Source organism: Nerophis ophidion, linkage group LG08 (genome assembly GCF_033978795.1).
Source record: "Nerophis ophidion isolate RoL-2023_Sa linkage group LG08, RoL_Noph_v1.0, whole genome shotgun sequence".
NCBI lineage: Eukaryota > Metazoa > Chordata > Actinopteri > Syngnathiformes > Syngnathidae > Nerophis > Nerophis ophidion.
Window position 1 is genome coordinate 58,868,294 of NC_084618.1, and position 13,205 is coordinate 58,881,498.

The 13,205-nt window shown below is 42.7% G+C and overlaps 1 protein-coding gene across 4 annotated transcripts in view; it reads right to left on the reverse strand.

Annotated features, from left to right (window-relative positions):
• The window catches only part of bahcc1b (BAH domain and coiled-coil containing 1b), a 143,797-nt gene that overhangs the window by 32,822 nt on the left and 97,770 nt on the right, over positions 1-13,205 (reverse strand). For all 4 annotated transcript variants that reach the window (XM_061909108.1, XM_061909106.1, XM_061909109.1 and 1 more), the window contains exons 11-12: positions 9,945-10,739; positions 2,967-3,118 (exon numbers count right to left, since the gene is read on the reverse strand). In XM_061909108.1, coding sequence (XP_061765092.1) covers positions 2,967-3,118; positions 9,945-10,739 — 947 coding nt within the window. The remainder of the gene's footprint in view (positions 1-2,966; positions 3,119-9,944; positions 10,740-13,205) is intronic.

The following is a 13,205-nucleotide window of genomic DNA, read 5'->3' on the forward strand; positions in this document are numbered from 1 at the left end:
CACAATGCGTTTGGGCCTGCCAGGTCGGTCCGGCATCCTCCCCCACCATCGCAGCCAACTCACCACCAGGTGGTGATCGGTAGAAAGCTCCGCCCCTCTCTTCACCCGAGTGTCCAAAACATGAGGCCGCAAATCCGATGACACAACTACAAAGTCGATCATGGAACTGCGGCCTAGGGTGTCCTGGTGCCAAGTGCACATATGGACACCCTTATGTTTGAACATGGTGTTTGTTATCGACAAACTGTGACGAGCACAAAAGTCCAATAACAAAACACCACTCGGGCGGCCATTCTTCCCAATCACGCCTCTCCAGGTTTCACTGTCGCTGCCAACGTGAGCGTTGAAGTCTCCCAGTAGGACAAGGGAATCACCCGGGGGAGCACTTTCCAGTACTCCCTCGAGTGTACCCAAAAAGGGTGGGTACTCTGAACTGCTGTTTGGTGCGTAAGCACAAACAACAGTCAGGACCCGTCCCCCCACCCGAAGGCGGTGGGAGGCTACCCTTTCGTCCACTGGGTTGAACTCCAACGTGCAGGCTTTAAGCCGGGGGGCAACCAGAATTGCCTCCCCAGCCCGTCGCCTCTCACTGTCGGCAACGCCAGAGTGGAAGAGGGTCCAGTCCCTCTCGAGAGAAGTGGTTCCAGAGCCCTTGCTGTGCGTCGAGGTGAGTCCGACTATATCCAGCTGGAACTTCTCCACTTCGCGCACTAGCTCAGGCTCTTTCCCCCAGTGAGGTGACGTTCCACGTCCCAAGAGCTAGCTTCTGTAGCCGAGGATCGGACCGCCAAGTGCCCTGCCTTCGGCTGCCGTCCAGCTCACATTGCACCCGACCTCTATGGCCCCTGCTATGGGTGGTCAGCCCATTGGAGGGGTGACCCACGTTGCCTCTTCGGGCTGTGCCCGGCCGGGCCCCATGGGAACAGGCCCGGCCACCAGGCGCTCGCCATCGTGCCCCACCTCCGGGCCTGGCTCCAGAGGGGGGCCCCAGTGACCCGCGTCCGGGCGAGGGAAATCTGGGTCCATGTTTTGTCTTCTTCATAGAGGTCTTTTTTATAACGTGATATTGTTAATGGAAAAACAGTACAAGTTCATTTTTCATTTTGGCAACTTAGCTGACAGTTTTTCTACTGTAAAACAAATGTACCGTATTTCAATTTACAGTAATACACTGTTACAAACCACAATCGTAGATTTTACAGTCAAAAGAAGGCAGCTTTTCAAACAGAATTTTAACGCAAAAAAAACAGTACTTGTTTTTTTTTTCAATTTACAGTTATATGCTGTAGAGAACATAACATTTATTGTCATTTTTATTAATTTGATGGGTAGTTTGCTGTAAAGTTAAATATTTTTATACAGGCAAAAACATGTTTGGAAAGTATGATATTATACTGTAATGTTTGTTGCATTATTGTATACTATTAAAGTTTAAAAAGGTATGCAATTTCAAGCAGTACATATATTTTTTCTGTCAAAATGAAAGAAAATCTAAAAAATATTATTGCGAAAGTACTTTATTGAAACATGTCATTTCCAGGTGCTTGCGGGCCAGATAAAATGATGTCGCTGACCAGATCAGGTCCCCGGGCGTTGACTTGGACACTTGTTTCCTAAAGGTACCTTGTTTTTGTGCCATAAATAAGATATTCAAATAATACAGGATAGCGCCGCTAATTGCTACCTGGCAACTAGCGCACTAATCGCTAGCTGGCAACTAGAGCGTTTATTGCTAGCTGGCAAGTGACAACTAGTGCCCTAAACGCAAGCTGGCAACTATAGCGATAATTGATAGGTATATTGAATTCTAACAATCAGAATATAATTGTTATAATTATTTGTGGGGGGTTTTCAAAGCTGCAAGGCACCATTAGTCGGATGGCTTTACCAAGGTCATTTAAAGTTAAAGTACCAAAGATTGTCACACACACACTAGGTGTGGTGAGATTTGTCCTCTGCAATTGACCCATCCCCTTGATCCCCCCCTGGGAAGTGAGAGGAGCAGTGAGCCGCAGAGGTGGCCGCGCCCGGGAATCATTTTGGTGATTAAACACCCAATTCTAACCCTTGATGCTGAGTGCCAAGCAGGGAGGTAATGGGTCCCATTTTTATAGTCTTTGGTATGAACTCAAGACCTACCGATCTCAGGGCAGACACTCTAACCACAAGGCCACTGAGCATTTGTGAACTACACTACTGTGTGCTGGATCAATGTTAATATACATTTAAATACATTTTCCTTTGTGGGAAAATAGCGGGTTGAATACGATTTAAAAAAAATAATAATTTAAACAAAACCCCATTTTAGTACCTCTGAGGATCCCGAGGGGGTCAAAAACTCCCTATTGAAGACCTCTGCTTTAAGAGTTAAAAATGTCCTTGCAATGACACTGGGCTTCACGGTGCCAGAGGGCTTAGTGCGTCTGCCTCACAATACGAAGGTCCTGAGTAGTCCTGGGTTCAGTCCTGGGTTCAATCCAGGGCTCGGGATCTCTCTGTGTGGAGTTTGCATGTTCTCCCCGTGAATGCGTGGGTTCCCTGCGGGTACTCCAGCTTCCTCCCACCTCCAAAGACATGCACCTGAGGATAGGTTGATTGGCAACACTAAATTGGCCCTAGTGTGTGAATGTGAGTGTGAATGTTGTCTGTCTATCTGTGTTGGCCCTGCGATGAGGTGGTGACTTGTCCAGGGTGTACCACCCCCTTCCACCCAATTGTAGCTGAGATAGGCACCAGCGCCCCCCGCAATCCCAAAGGGAAGGATGGATGGATGCATTAGTCCTAGTTTCATTGCTGGGCAGGATTTGGCCTACAGGCCGCCAATTGAATAACCCTGCTGTAAACCTTTCCTGATACGGGTAAGAAAATACAGGATATTTAATCACATTGGGAAGGCCAATCAACGCTAATGTGGGTGCTATGCTGGAACTATAACAAACACAAAATACTCTTGAGCAAAGCCTCACCGGCCCATGACGAGGCGTCCAGCTGCACTTCCTGCGCAGGTTGAGCCTTCTCCTAATTGGGCATTGTTGAGCAGCACCTCCCCCCATCTCCAAGGCGCGGGCGGCCGCCAGCGTCGCCAAACTGTGCAGGTCGAAGGTCAGCAGGCGCTCACCTGCAGAGAGACGGGGGGTTCAGATTGGTACATCACTTCGGCGGCTGACAGTTCGGTACGAGCTGATTTATTTCACGAGCGGTGATGTTTATGGTATTAGCCGTGTAGTTTATTTGATGTATACGGCTGTTCCTGCCTAATCGTGCACACAAACAACACGTGTGAGCACGCTGGCGTCGAAGGGAGACGTCGCGCGCCATCTCTATATCTGTCAATGTCATTAGCTCTGTCACTGTCACAGTGCCAGGCGGATGAAACAGAATATTCATGAGAAACACGCACACACCTACATAGAAGATGAAATACACACATAGAGTCAGTGTGCACCTAAGCAGTTTCGCTGAGACATGAGGACTGCAAAGGAGTCGTGAGGGAGGAGAAAGAAGGAAGGGGAGGGGAAGCAATAAGAGGTAAAGTGTTTATTGAGCTATCTATTTATTCTCCCACATCTCCTCATTATGGACGTGGACACAAGCCAATTTTGCCTTTGGAGGACTGGAGAGCATTGAGGAAGATGAACATATTCTTCTTTGTGTGCAACTTTTTGAGGAAATAAGAGTATTCTTGTTGTTGTCCAGAAAATCCAGTGTCACCATGCATGCACTTACAGTATGTACTAATGCTGGGGTGTCCAAAGTGTGGCCCGGTGGCCATTTGCAGCCTGCAGCCAATTTTTAACGGCACATTCAAAAAATAGTATTTTAAAAAATAAATGTAAAAAAGTAGAATAAAAGCACAAACAGGTGCTATGTAACCAGAACAAGTTGCAATGCAGGCTATATATATATATATATATATATATATATATATATATATATATATATATATATATATATATGTGTTTAAACTATCATTGCTTAAAAAATAATAACAAATCAAAATCAATGTTGTTATGATTTATTGACATCTTCAAGGCTCCAATTACTTCACATCTAGTATTACACTCAGAAAATATTTCTGGGGAAAATATAGCATTTTTTGTATTTGCCATAGGGCTGGGCGATATGGCCTTTTTTAAATATCTCGATATTTTTAGGTCATATTGCGATACACGATATATATCTCGATATTTTGCCTTGGCCTTGAATGAACACTTGATACATATAATCACAGCAGTATGGTGATACTATGTGTCTACATTAAAACATTCTTGTTCATACTGCATTAATATATGCTCATTTTAAACTTTCATGCAGAGAAGGAAATTACAACTAAGTCATTGACAAAAAATGTATTTATTAAACAGTTAATAAGCAATGGCACAAACGTTCATGTAATTTCCAAAACAGAAAGTGCAAGATTGTCGGATACATTTTACGTGTCAAATAAAAATGAGCTGCATAATAGGAAATCAGATAGTGTTCATCCTTCGCTATGTGGTAGGTTACCACGGACATTATTAAATTCTGTTGTTGACTATTTTTTTCATACGGTGTTGATCTGGAAATGTTTCCCTCTGCATTTTGATGGTGTGGGCGTCGAACAGAAATGTTGAAATGCGGAGTAAGCACTCTTCATTCTCTAGCGGGTGACTTTTCAAATGATGCTACATATTAACAGTAATGCTACTTTTTATAGTAACGCTTTTGCCGCATGGTTGACTTATTACGGTTGTCTGTTCGATATATTCCCACTTGAAGCCAAACCACCGCCAGACGATGGACCCCTGCTGTTTTTCTTGGGAATTACTTCTTCTTTCATTTGCACCTTCTTTCTCTCATATTACCACTTGCACGGCTCTGCTAGCATCACAGCTAACGTTACCTATGCTGCTACCTCTCTGCTCCGCGAGGGCGTATACTTATGTGACGTATAACTTGACAGTATGTGACGTGTGTAAGAAGGTGCACTTGTTATCTGTGAGAAGGAGAGACAGGAAAGAGTGAGAAGAGCCTGTAATGTAATGCCCGTAGATAAAAGCAACTGTGTGAGAACATATACTCAAATATCACGATGTAGTAATTTTCTGTATCGCACAGAGACAAACCCGCGATATATCATGTATATCGATATATCTATCGCGGAGCCCTAATTTGCCATGACATTTTTTTTGACAAAGAGCATAAAATATGAAAAATAAACACTCATAATCGACGGATAGACCTGAAGTTGATCCACTTCCGTATTGCAGTTTTTAAAAAAGTCATCAGAAAAATTATGATTTGAATTTACGGTTGTTACAAATTGACATATATGAGGCTCCAATTACTTTACATCAGATTTTCCACTTTGAAATCTTTTTTAGGGTAATATAGTGCATATTTTGTCCTTTTTTTAAATAAAAAAACTGGGTTTTGACAAAAAGGACATACAACAACCAAAAAACTTTATACCGACAGATAGACCTCAAGTTGATCAAGAGATGTTAAGTCTTTAAAAAATATATATGATAAATCATAGATTAGTTGTACATTTCTATGACTGAGATCCTTTCGGGTCCCTGAGGCCAAACTTGAGGGGCGCCCTAAAGGTTAAAAAAAAAACTATATATTGTTTTGGTTTGAAAATGAAAAATATCAAAATGCATGCTTGGATTTTTCAGTGTGAAGCACTTAGTGGAAAAAGTTTGGACAGCCCTGTAATGCAAAATAGTACCTTTTCAAGGCTGTATTTGAATAATGTGCAATAGAAAACTTTTCTAGGCTGTATTTGAATAATCCATCCATCCATTTTCTACCGCTTATTCCCTTTCGGGGTCGCGGGGGGCGCTGGCGCCTATCTCAGCTACAATCGGGCGGAAGGCAGGGTACACCCTGGACAAGTCGCCACCTCATCGCAGGGCCAACACAGATAGACAGACAACATTCACACTCACATTCACACACTAGGGCCAATTTTTAGTGTTGCCAATCAACCTATCCCCAGGTGCATGTTTTTGGAAGTGGGAGGAAGCCGGAGTACCCGGAGAGAACCCATAATGTACAATAGAAAACTTTTCTGGGCTGTATTTGAATAATGTACAATAGAAACACTACATTTTCATACAATTAACTACTGTATATGTGAGCATATTTATTCATGGTATAATGCAGTGATTTTCCAACTATGGTACGTGTAGGGCTGCAACAACCAATCGAATAAATCGATTAAAATAGATTATAAAAATATTTGGCGATTAATTTAGTCATCGATTCGTTGGGAGTATGCAATGCGCATGCGCTGGGGCTCGTTTTTCCCCCCGTTTTCCCCTAAACCTTTATTTATAAACTGCAACATTTACAAACAGCTGAGAAACAATAATCAAAATAAGTACAAAAACGGTACAAAACAGCGCCGTATTTGTGGTGGCAGTAAGCCAGCCAATGATGTGTCATGTGCAGCTCACGTGACCACACCGTCTGCTTTGCATGGAAACATTTGAAAAATGGCAGAGGAAGACAGGAGCGACGGTTCAGCGGAGAAACATCTCAATGGAGAAAAGTGTACGACCTAAGTCGTCCAAAGTGTCGGAACACTTTACTTTAAACACTGCAAAGAAGACAGTTTTCTGCAAAATGTGCAGCATGGACGTTGCGTGGCACGGAAGGACAGCATTGCTTCGGGAGCACCTGAGGAGGAGCATGGATGAAGGGAAGAACTCACGGTACGTAACTTTAAGTACAGAGTCCGGATAAATTGATCCGTTGTGTCCGAGATTTTTTTTAAGGCAGCGCTGCAGCAACTGTTGTGTATTAACATTCAGAGTGTTAGGAACGTGTTGGAGAGTCGACGACTTCATTTTCTGTGTTATGAGTGGCAACAGGCATTCAAGATTTAAGCACGGCAGCTCTTTTTTGTGAGTAACGTTAACATTATCCCTTTCTTGCAACGCGGGGCTGATAATGTGTCTCCGGCACATTTGACTCCGTTTTGAGAGCAAAAACGCGCGGTTAACAATTTAGAAATAAACATAACGGACAGAAATATCTCAGGTTGGTTTCATAATAGATCAATGTAGCCGGGCCCCAAAAAGCCATATAAATCTATTTAGATTTGAGTGACGCTTTAGCATAACTAAACGTTGTGAAGGTGCTGGAATATTTCATGCTATTATTCAGAGGTAGCCTAAAATGAATCCTTTATTATTCACAACAGAAACGTGTACTATATGATGCAGTTCTGATATGATGAGTTACATGTCTGTGTTATTATTGGTGTATTCTGCACCTCCAAAGTCCATTTATTTAATTTAGTTGTTTTTTTTAATGTGGTGGCGTATTTGTCTTTTACGTCAGAAATTATTAGTAAAATCAACTGGGTGTGTATTGAGTTACATGTAAATGATGCTACTATGTATGTTTATAATATGGTTTCTCTCATTTCAGAAAGAAACAAGGCAGCATTAGAGACGTGGTATAAAGGAAGGTGTGCACACCCCAGCAAGCGGCTGCATTGACTGATGCTACCTGAATATGTTGCTAACTGACATGAGGCGACTACCAATGGTGGAGGATGAAGGTTTTAGACAAAGGATTCACGTCCTCAACCCTGGTTACACTCTTCCCTCGAGGACCCATTATACCAAACTGATGGAGAGGAAGTACGAGCAAACATTCCAAGCAGTGCAGACTGACATAAAAGTCACACGGAGAAAATTGCTCTCACTACTGAGTGAGCATGTATTGCCAAGTGTAGCCACCTTGGCAATACATGCCACTACATTGGAGACGAATGGAACATGAAGTCAATCTGCCTTACGACCATGCCACTAGAGGAAAGATATTCAGCATCCAACATTGCATAGTAGTTGGAATAGGTAGTAGACAGGTTTGAAATTCACCTAAGCAAAATTATTGCTATTATGCGTGACAATGGTGCACTTTATATAAAAAAAGCAAAACATTTTTGTAACACTTGCCTTGTTTTATTTCGCAAGGCGAAAAGACATGGTGCCAGTATGCTGTTTTTTTTAAATAAAGTATTGGAAAGGATAGAAATGTAGTTTGTCTCTTTTATCCGATTATTAATCGATTAATCGAAGTAATAATCGACAGATTAACCGATTATCAAATTAATCGTTACTTGCAGCCCATGTACGCGGGCTCCATCTAGTGGTACGCCAAAGAATCACTTAAATATTTAAAAGACAGTGTTACTGTTCAAACTGTGTGTAATGTTACAGTGGCCAAAAATGTTAAATATAAATAAAATGATAAATGGGTTGTACTTGTATAGCGCTTTTCTACCTTCAAGGTACTCAAAGCGCTTTGACACTACTTCCACATTTACCCATTCACACACTGATGGAGGGAGCTGCCATGCAAGGCGCCAACCAGCACCCATCAGGAGCAAGGGTGAAGTGTCTTGCTCAGGACACAACGGACGTGACGAGGTTGGTTCTAGGTGGGATTTGAACCAGTGACCCTCGGGTTGCGCACGGCCACTCTCCCCACTGTGCCACGCCGTCCCTAGTTGTTAAACAACACCTGTGCCTTGTTTTAATGAATGCTACCATATTTTAATGTTGGTCATTATGGTGGTATTTAGAGAGCCAAATGTTTTCTGAAGTGGAATTTGGTAGAAAAAAAAGTTTGAGAACCTAACTGCCTGACAATATTTAATTTTCCATATAAACCACACTGAGTTGCTGGCACCATTAACTATGGCAACTGGCTGAAAACTGCATTGTTTTCTCAATTTGTTGTCTAAAAGTGAAGTGAAGGGAATTATATTTATATAGCACTTTTTCTCTAGTGACTCAAAGCGCTTTACATAGTGAAACCCAATATCTAAGTTACATTCAAACCAAAGTGGGTGGCACTGGAAGCAGGTGGGTAAAGTGTCTTGCCCAAGAAACAACGGCAGTGAGTAGGATGGCGGAAGCGGGAATCGAACCTGCAACCCTCAAGTTGCTGGCACGGCCACTCTACCAGCCGAGCTAAACCGCCCCAAAAGAGGAAAGACAGATTTCAGAAAACTGCAGAAAAGCAGGACCAGTTATGAGAAGTGTGTTAAATCTGCAGAAGTTTAATATAAAAGAAAATATGAAAGAACATATAAAGCTCCTCCGTCTGTGTGCAAATAAAAGGTGCTAATTTCTACAGAGGGGAAGGTATCTCTTGATTCCTCTTAATCTGTAATTGCAATCTCCAGCAAACGTCGGAGATATTCTTCCGCACCAATGAGCAGCGTGAATGCATCTGCCTCCGAATTGCTTTCATCTCCTAAACACAGTCACCGTGACAAAAAAAAAATGCCATCAGCAGTTTTAATAACGTTCTACGCGGGGAAGCCGGAGCAGGTTTTTAAAATAAATGCCTTGCGATTTGGGGAGCGTTTGCCCGCCATGACAGGACTTATTGATTTTGCACCTATTATTATTATTACACATGCAAGCCACGTGTGTGCGCATGTAAACAATGCGCGCGCACTAGATCTGTCACACACGCAGAAGAGTGACTTATGATTTCTACAAGTATTTATTCCATCAACAAAAGGCAGGATTTATGTACATGATTAAGGAAAAGAGGCGGGCAGAGCAGAAAAAGAATGTAACAAAGAGTGAGAAGGAGAGGTGGAAAACAGCCTGGTGGGGCGACGCGTAGACTCTGATGGAAGAGAGCGGGGATTCATCTGGGATTACTTAACAGCTTTAACACACACGCGCGCAGTCGCAGACACACGCACGCACACACGCACGCAGATCCTAGCATAAATAAAAAAACTTTCTCTCTGAGGGACACGGGGAAAATAGGAGCGCTTACAGGAGAAGTGTTTAAAAGGAAAGGGTCTAATTAGCAAAGCAAGACACCAGAGCCTGGGGGGCATGCTTGCGTGTGTGCGTGCGTGCGTGCGTATGTGAGAAAGCACAAATTAAATTCTCAAAGTTAAAAGATGGAATCATTACCTTCATCTTCCATCCCCTTGCTCTCCAGACTCCTCTTCTGGAGCTCCAGCTCGGCCAGTTCTCCCAGAATCTCCATGCCGTGGTGTCCTGCAGGCCTCTGGGTGCGGGGTACGGGCGCGAGCGCTGCATCTCGGGTGGCGCACAGAGCGGCGGCGATGAGAAGCTCCAGGCTCCACATATAGGCGCCTTGCTGCTGGGCCGCCGTGCTGGCGGTGAGGCAGAGGTCCGCGCGTGTCGAAGAGCACGTTGGTTGGCCTTCTTCTAAACTCCTCTCGACGGCTTCTTCTTCTTCTTCGCCATCTACAACCACTTCTTCATGTTCCCCTTCCTCTTCCTTTGCAGCCTCTACTAACACAGTGCATTCTGTTGCCATCTTTTCTCCTTCATCCTCTTCTTTTCGACATTCTTCCTCATCCACGTGGTCTTTGGCGAGCTCAGGTGGCTGCAGGACCTCGCCTGTGGCAGTGGCAGGGCTGCTTGGGTTTAGGAACGAAGACGGGGACGAGCATGGCAGTATTGCAGAATTGGTCCTCTCAGGCGCCGAAACGAAGCATCTCTTTACTTCCTCCTGAATTTCCTCCTCCTTTTCCACCACTTCACAGTCTCTCCCGGTCTCATCCTTAGTAAGAGGTGGGACGAGGGGGAGAGGAAGTACAGATTTGGAGTCGAACTCTGCTGGCTCCGCTGGCACTGCTGTCTGCGAGGCTTGCGCAGCAGCCAAGCTCGCTTGAGGCGGCGAGGCTCCGGCCTTGAAACCCATGGCGAGCGGAGGGAAGGCGTACACAGGTGGTAAGTCTGGGGAGAAGAGCGGAACAGGAATTTAACTCTTCCCACAATATGGAATATTTGCTTCCATTTATACATGTGTTGTCTTTTGAATGTATGACCGTTCAGTTGTGGCAGACAGGATGAAGAATGTGATTAAAGTTGGCATAATCCACTGACAGCAGTGTGTGAACGTGTACTGTATTCTATACACTGCGTGTGTGTGTGTGAGCGCGCGCAGGATATTGATGACACCCTGCCATTTCCCTGTGATTGCAGCACCGGCCCTGTCACACAAGCACTCCTATTATTGATGGTGTCCTCCCACCCCCTTGACAATGCAGCCAGATGAATGCATATCCTTCCGCCTGCACTTCTCAAGGACCCCTGAAGGGGAGGGAGTGCAGGTGTCACACTTATACCGAAGGTCCGTCTTCTTTTTCTGACCTCAAAGGTTTACTGCTAGGCCTCATTAGCTGGCATTTTCAGTTCAAAACACTGATTGGAAGCAGCTGGAAGGAGTTTGGTCAGCGTCCCAATACTTGTGTCACTATAGTTGACTATTTGCAGTCCGGCATTTAATTGCACAAATGCAGAGAAAAGCTGTGCTTGAAATTTGAAATACCATATTTTCCGGACTGTAAGCAGGTACTTTTTTCCTCTGCTTTGAATCCTGCGACTTATAATAGGGTGCAGCTAATTTATGGATTTTTCTTTGCTGACGAGCATAATGTTTTCTATTCAACAAATAGTTTTCATAAAACACCAACAGAGACACTGAAAAGGTGTGTTATTGTTTGTAAAATGGGGCCATCTGTTCGATGAGTTCACTCACTGCAGGTGGTACAGGTTCAAAATGTACTTCCCGTTTCACGCCGTGAACCTGAAGTACATCCCGTTTCGTCTACTATTTGTCTACAGCGTTTCTGCTCAAAATGATTCTTCATCACTCCAAGCGACATTTGTAAGTTTTACAATATAACAAAAACAATTCATACTAACTAAATCGTTCCATGTGTGACATCTGTAGGAGTGTTACCATGCATATTTGTACCTGCTTATCGCAATGGAATCAAGCTAGCTTCGTCAGCATTAGCAAATATGCTAACATGTTTACAAATGTCAGTGTTATTTACTTATGTCGTCATTGTGTTTTGATTGTTTGAGTTTTGAAATTCATTAAGATGTCAGCGTGGAGTTGTTGAGTCTGTTGAGCTGATTGGAAACTAACGTAGCCAGTAGGTCCATGACGATGACTTCTGTTTTGTTTGATCAGCTGTTTTACTGCCATGTGACAGGCAGAGTTTTGTAACAAGGTTTGTAAATAAATATTGACAAAATCTTTCATACCGGTATATATCTGTGACTTATGATCCAGTGAGGATAATATATGTTCAAATATTTTTATTTTTAAATTTGGTGGGTGCAGCTTAAATGACGATAAACTCTATAGCCCCGAAAGTACAATCTATCTTTTAATGGTGAATTTAATATGAAAGTGGGTTGATAACGCCAACTGCAGGAGGGGGGAAAAAGGTAGACAGAGGGCGTTGTCTCACAGGTGAATCAATTCCCTCAACATTATTCAGTAGGAAGATGCTTTAACAAGACGTGATGTTGAGTAAGTATAAATACTGCGTGACTCTAATTGTTTGTTGATGTGTATAACTTCATTTATAATGTGTTTAACATCCACAAGAAGTGTATTATACGGTTCAGGGATGTTCCCATCGATTCCGATAACGAACATTTACGGGAGAGATCGGCCGGTACAGATGATCACATGCACTAACTGTTCATTTTTCAATGTATTTATAGGATGTGCTTTTGACAGTTTAACAATGTGAGCAAAGTATTTCAACTAGTTCATTATTCTCTTTTATTACATGCAATTGTTTGATGAAAACAAAGTCAATAGTACACAATAACTAAACAAAAGCAACAACTACTATCTTCTACTCATTTATTTGTTTTTGTTTTTAGCCCTCAATGTCCTGTGTCCTGGAAATTATATTCTTCGAATTTGCAAAAAAAAAAAAAAAAAAAACACGCTGTGTTTGGACATCCATAATTATTTGCTAGCTTGTCAGCAGGGACAGTAAAAAAATAAAATTTTGCCAGAGGGGATCAGCGTTTTTAATCGGTATTAAAAGTCATTAATCGACAAGAAAATACAACTACAAGAAAATCAGCTGATATTGATCAGAGGCCAATCAATTGAATGGGGTTTAGAGCAGGGGCCGCCAACCTTTGTTTCTTCTAAGAGCTATTTTTAAAAGAAGAACTACTCATTTTATTTTTTTCTTATTCAGCCCAAAGGAAAAAATGCTTGCATGGCCAAAACATTTGAATAAATGTTGGTATCCACAACTCACATTTTACATTAGAAATAAATTGCTTATCTGCATTTAATATTTTAAAATAGATGTACTTCCCGTGCAGGTTTTTAATCACTTTTCAAGCTTCTTGGATTAAAAAAAAGGATTTTGTGTTTGA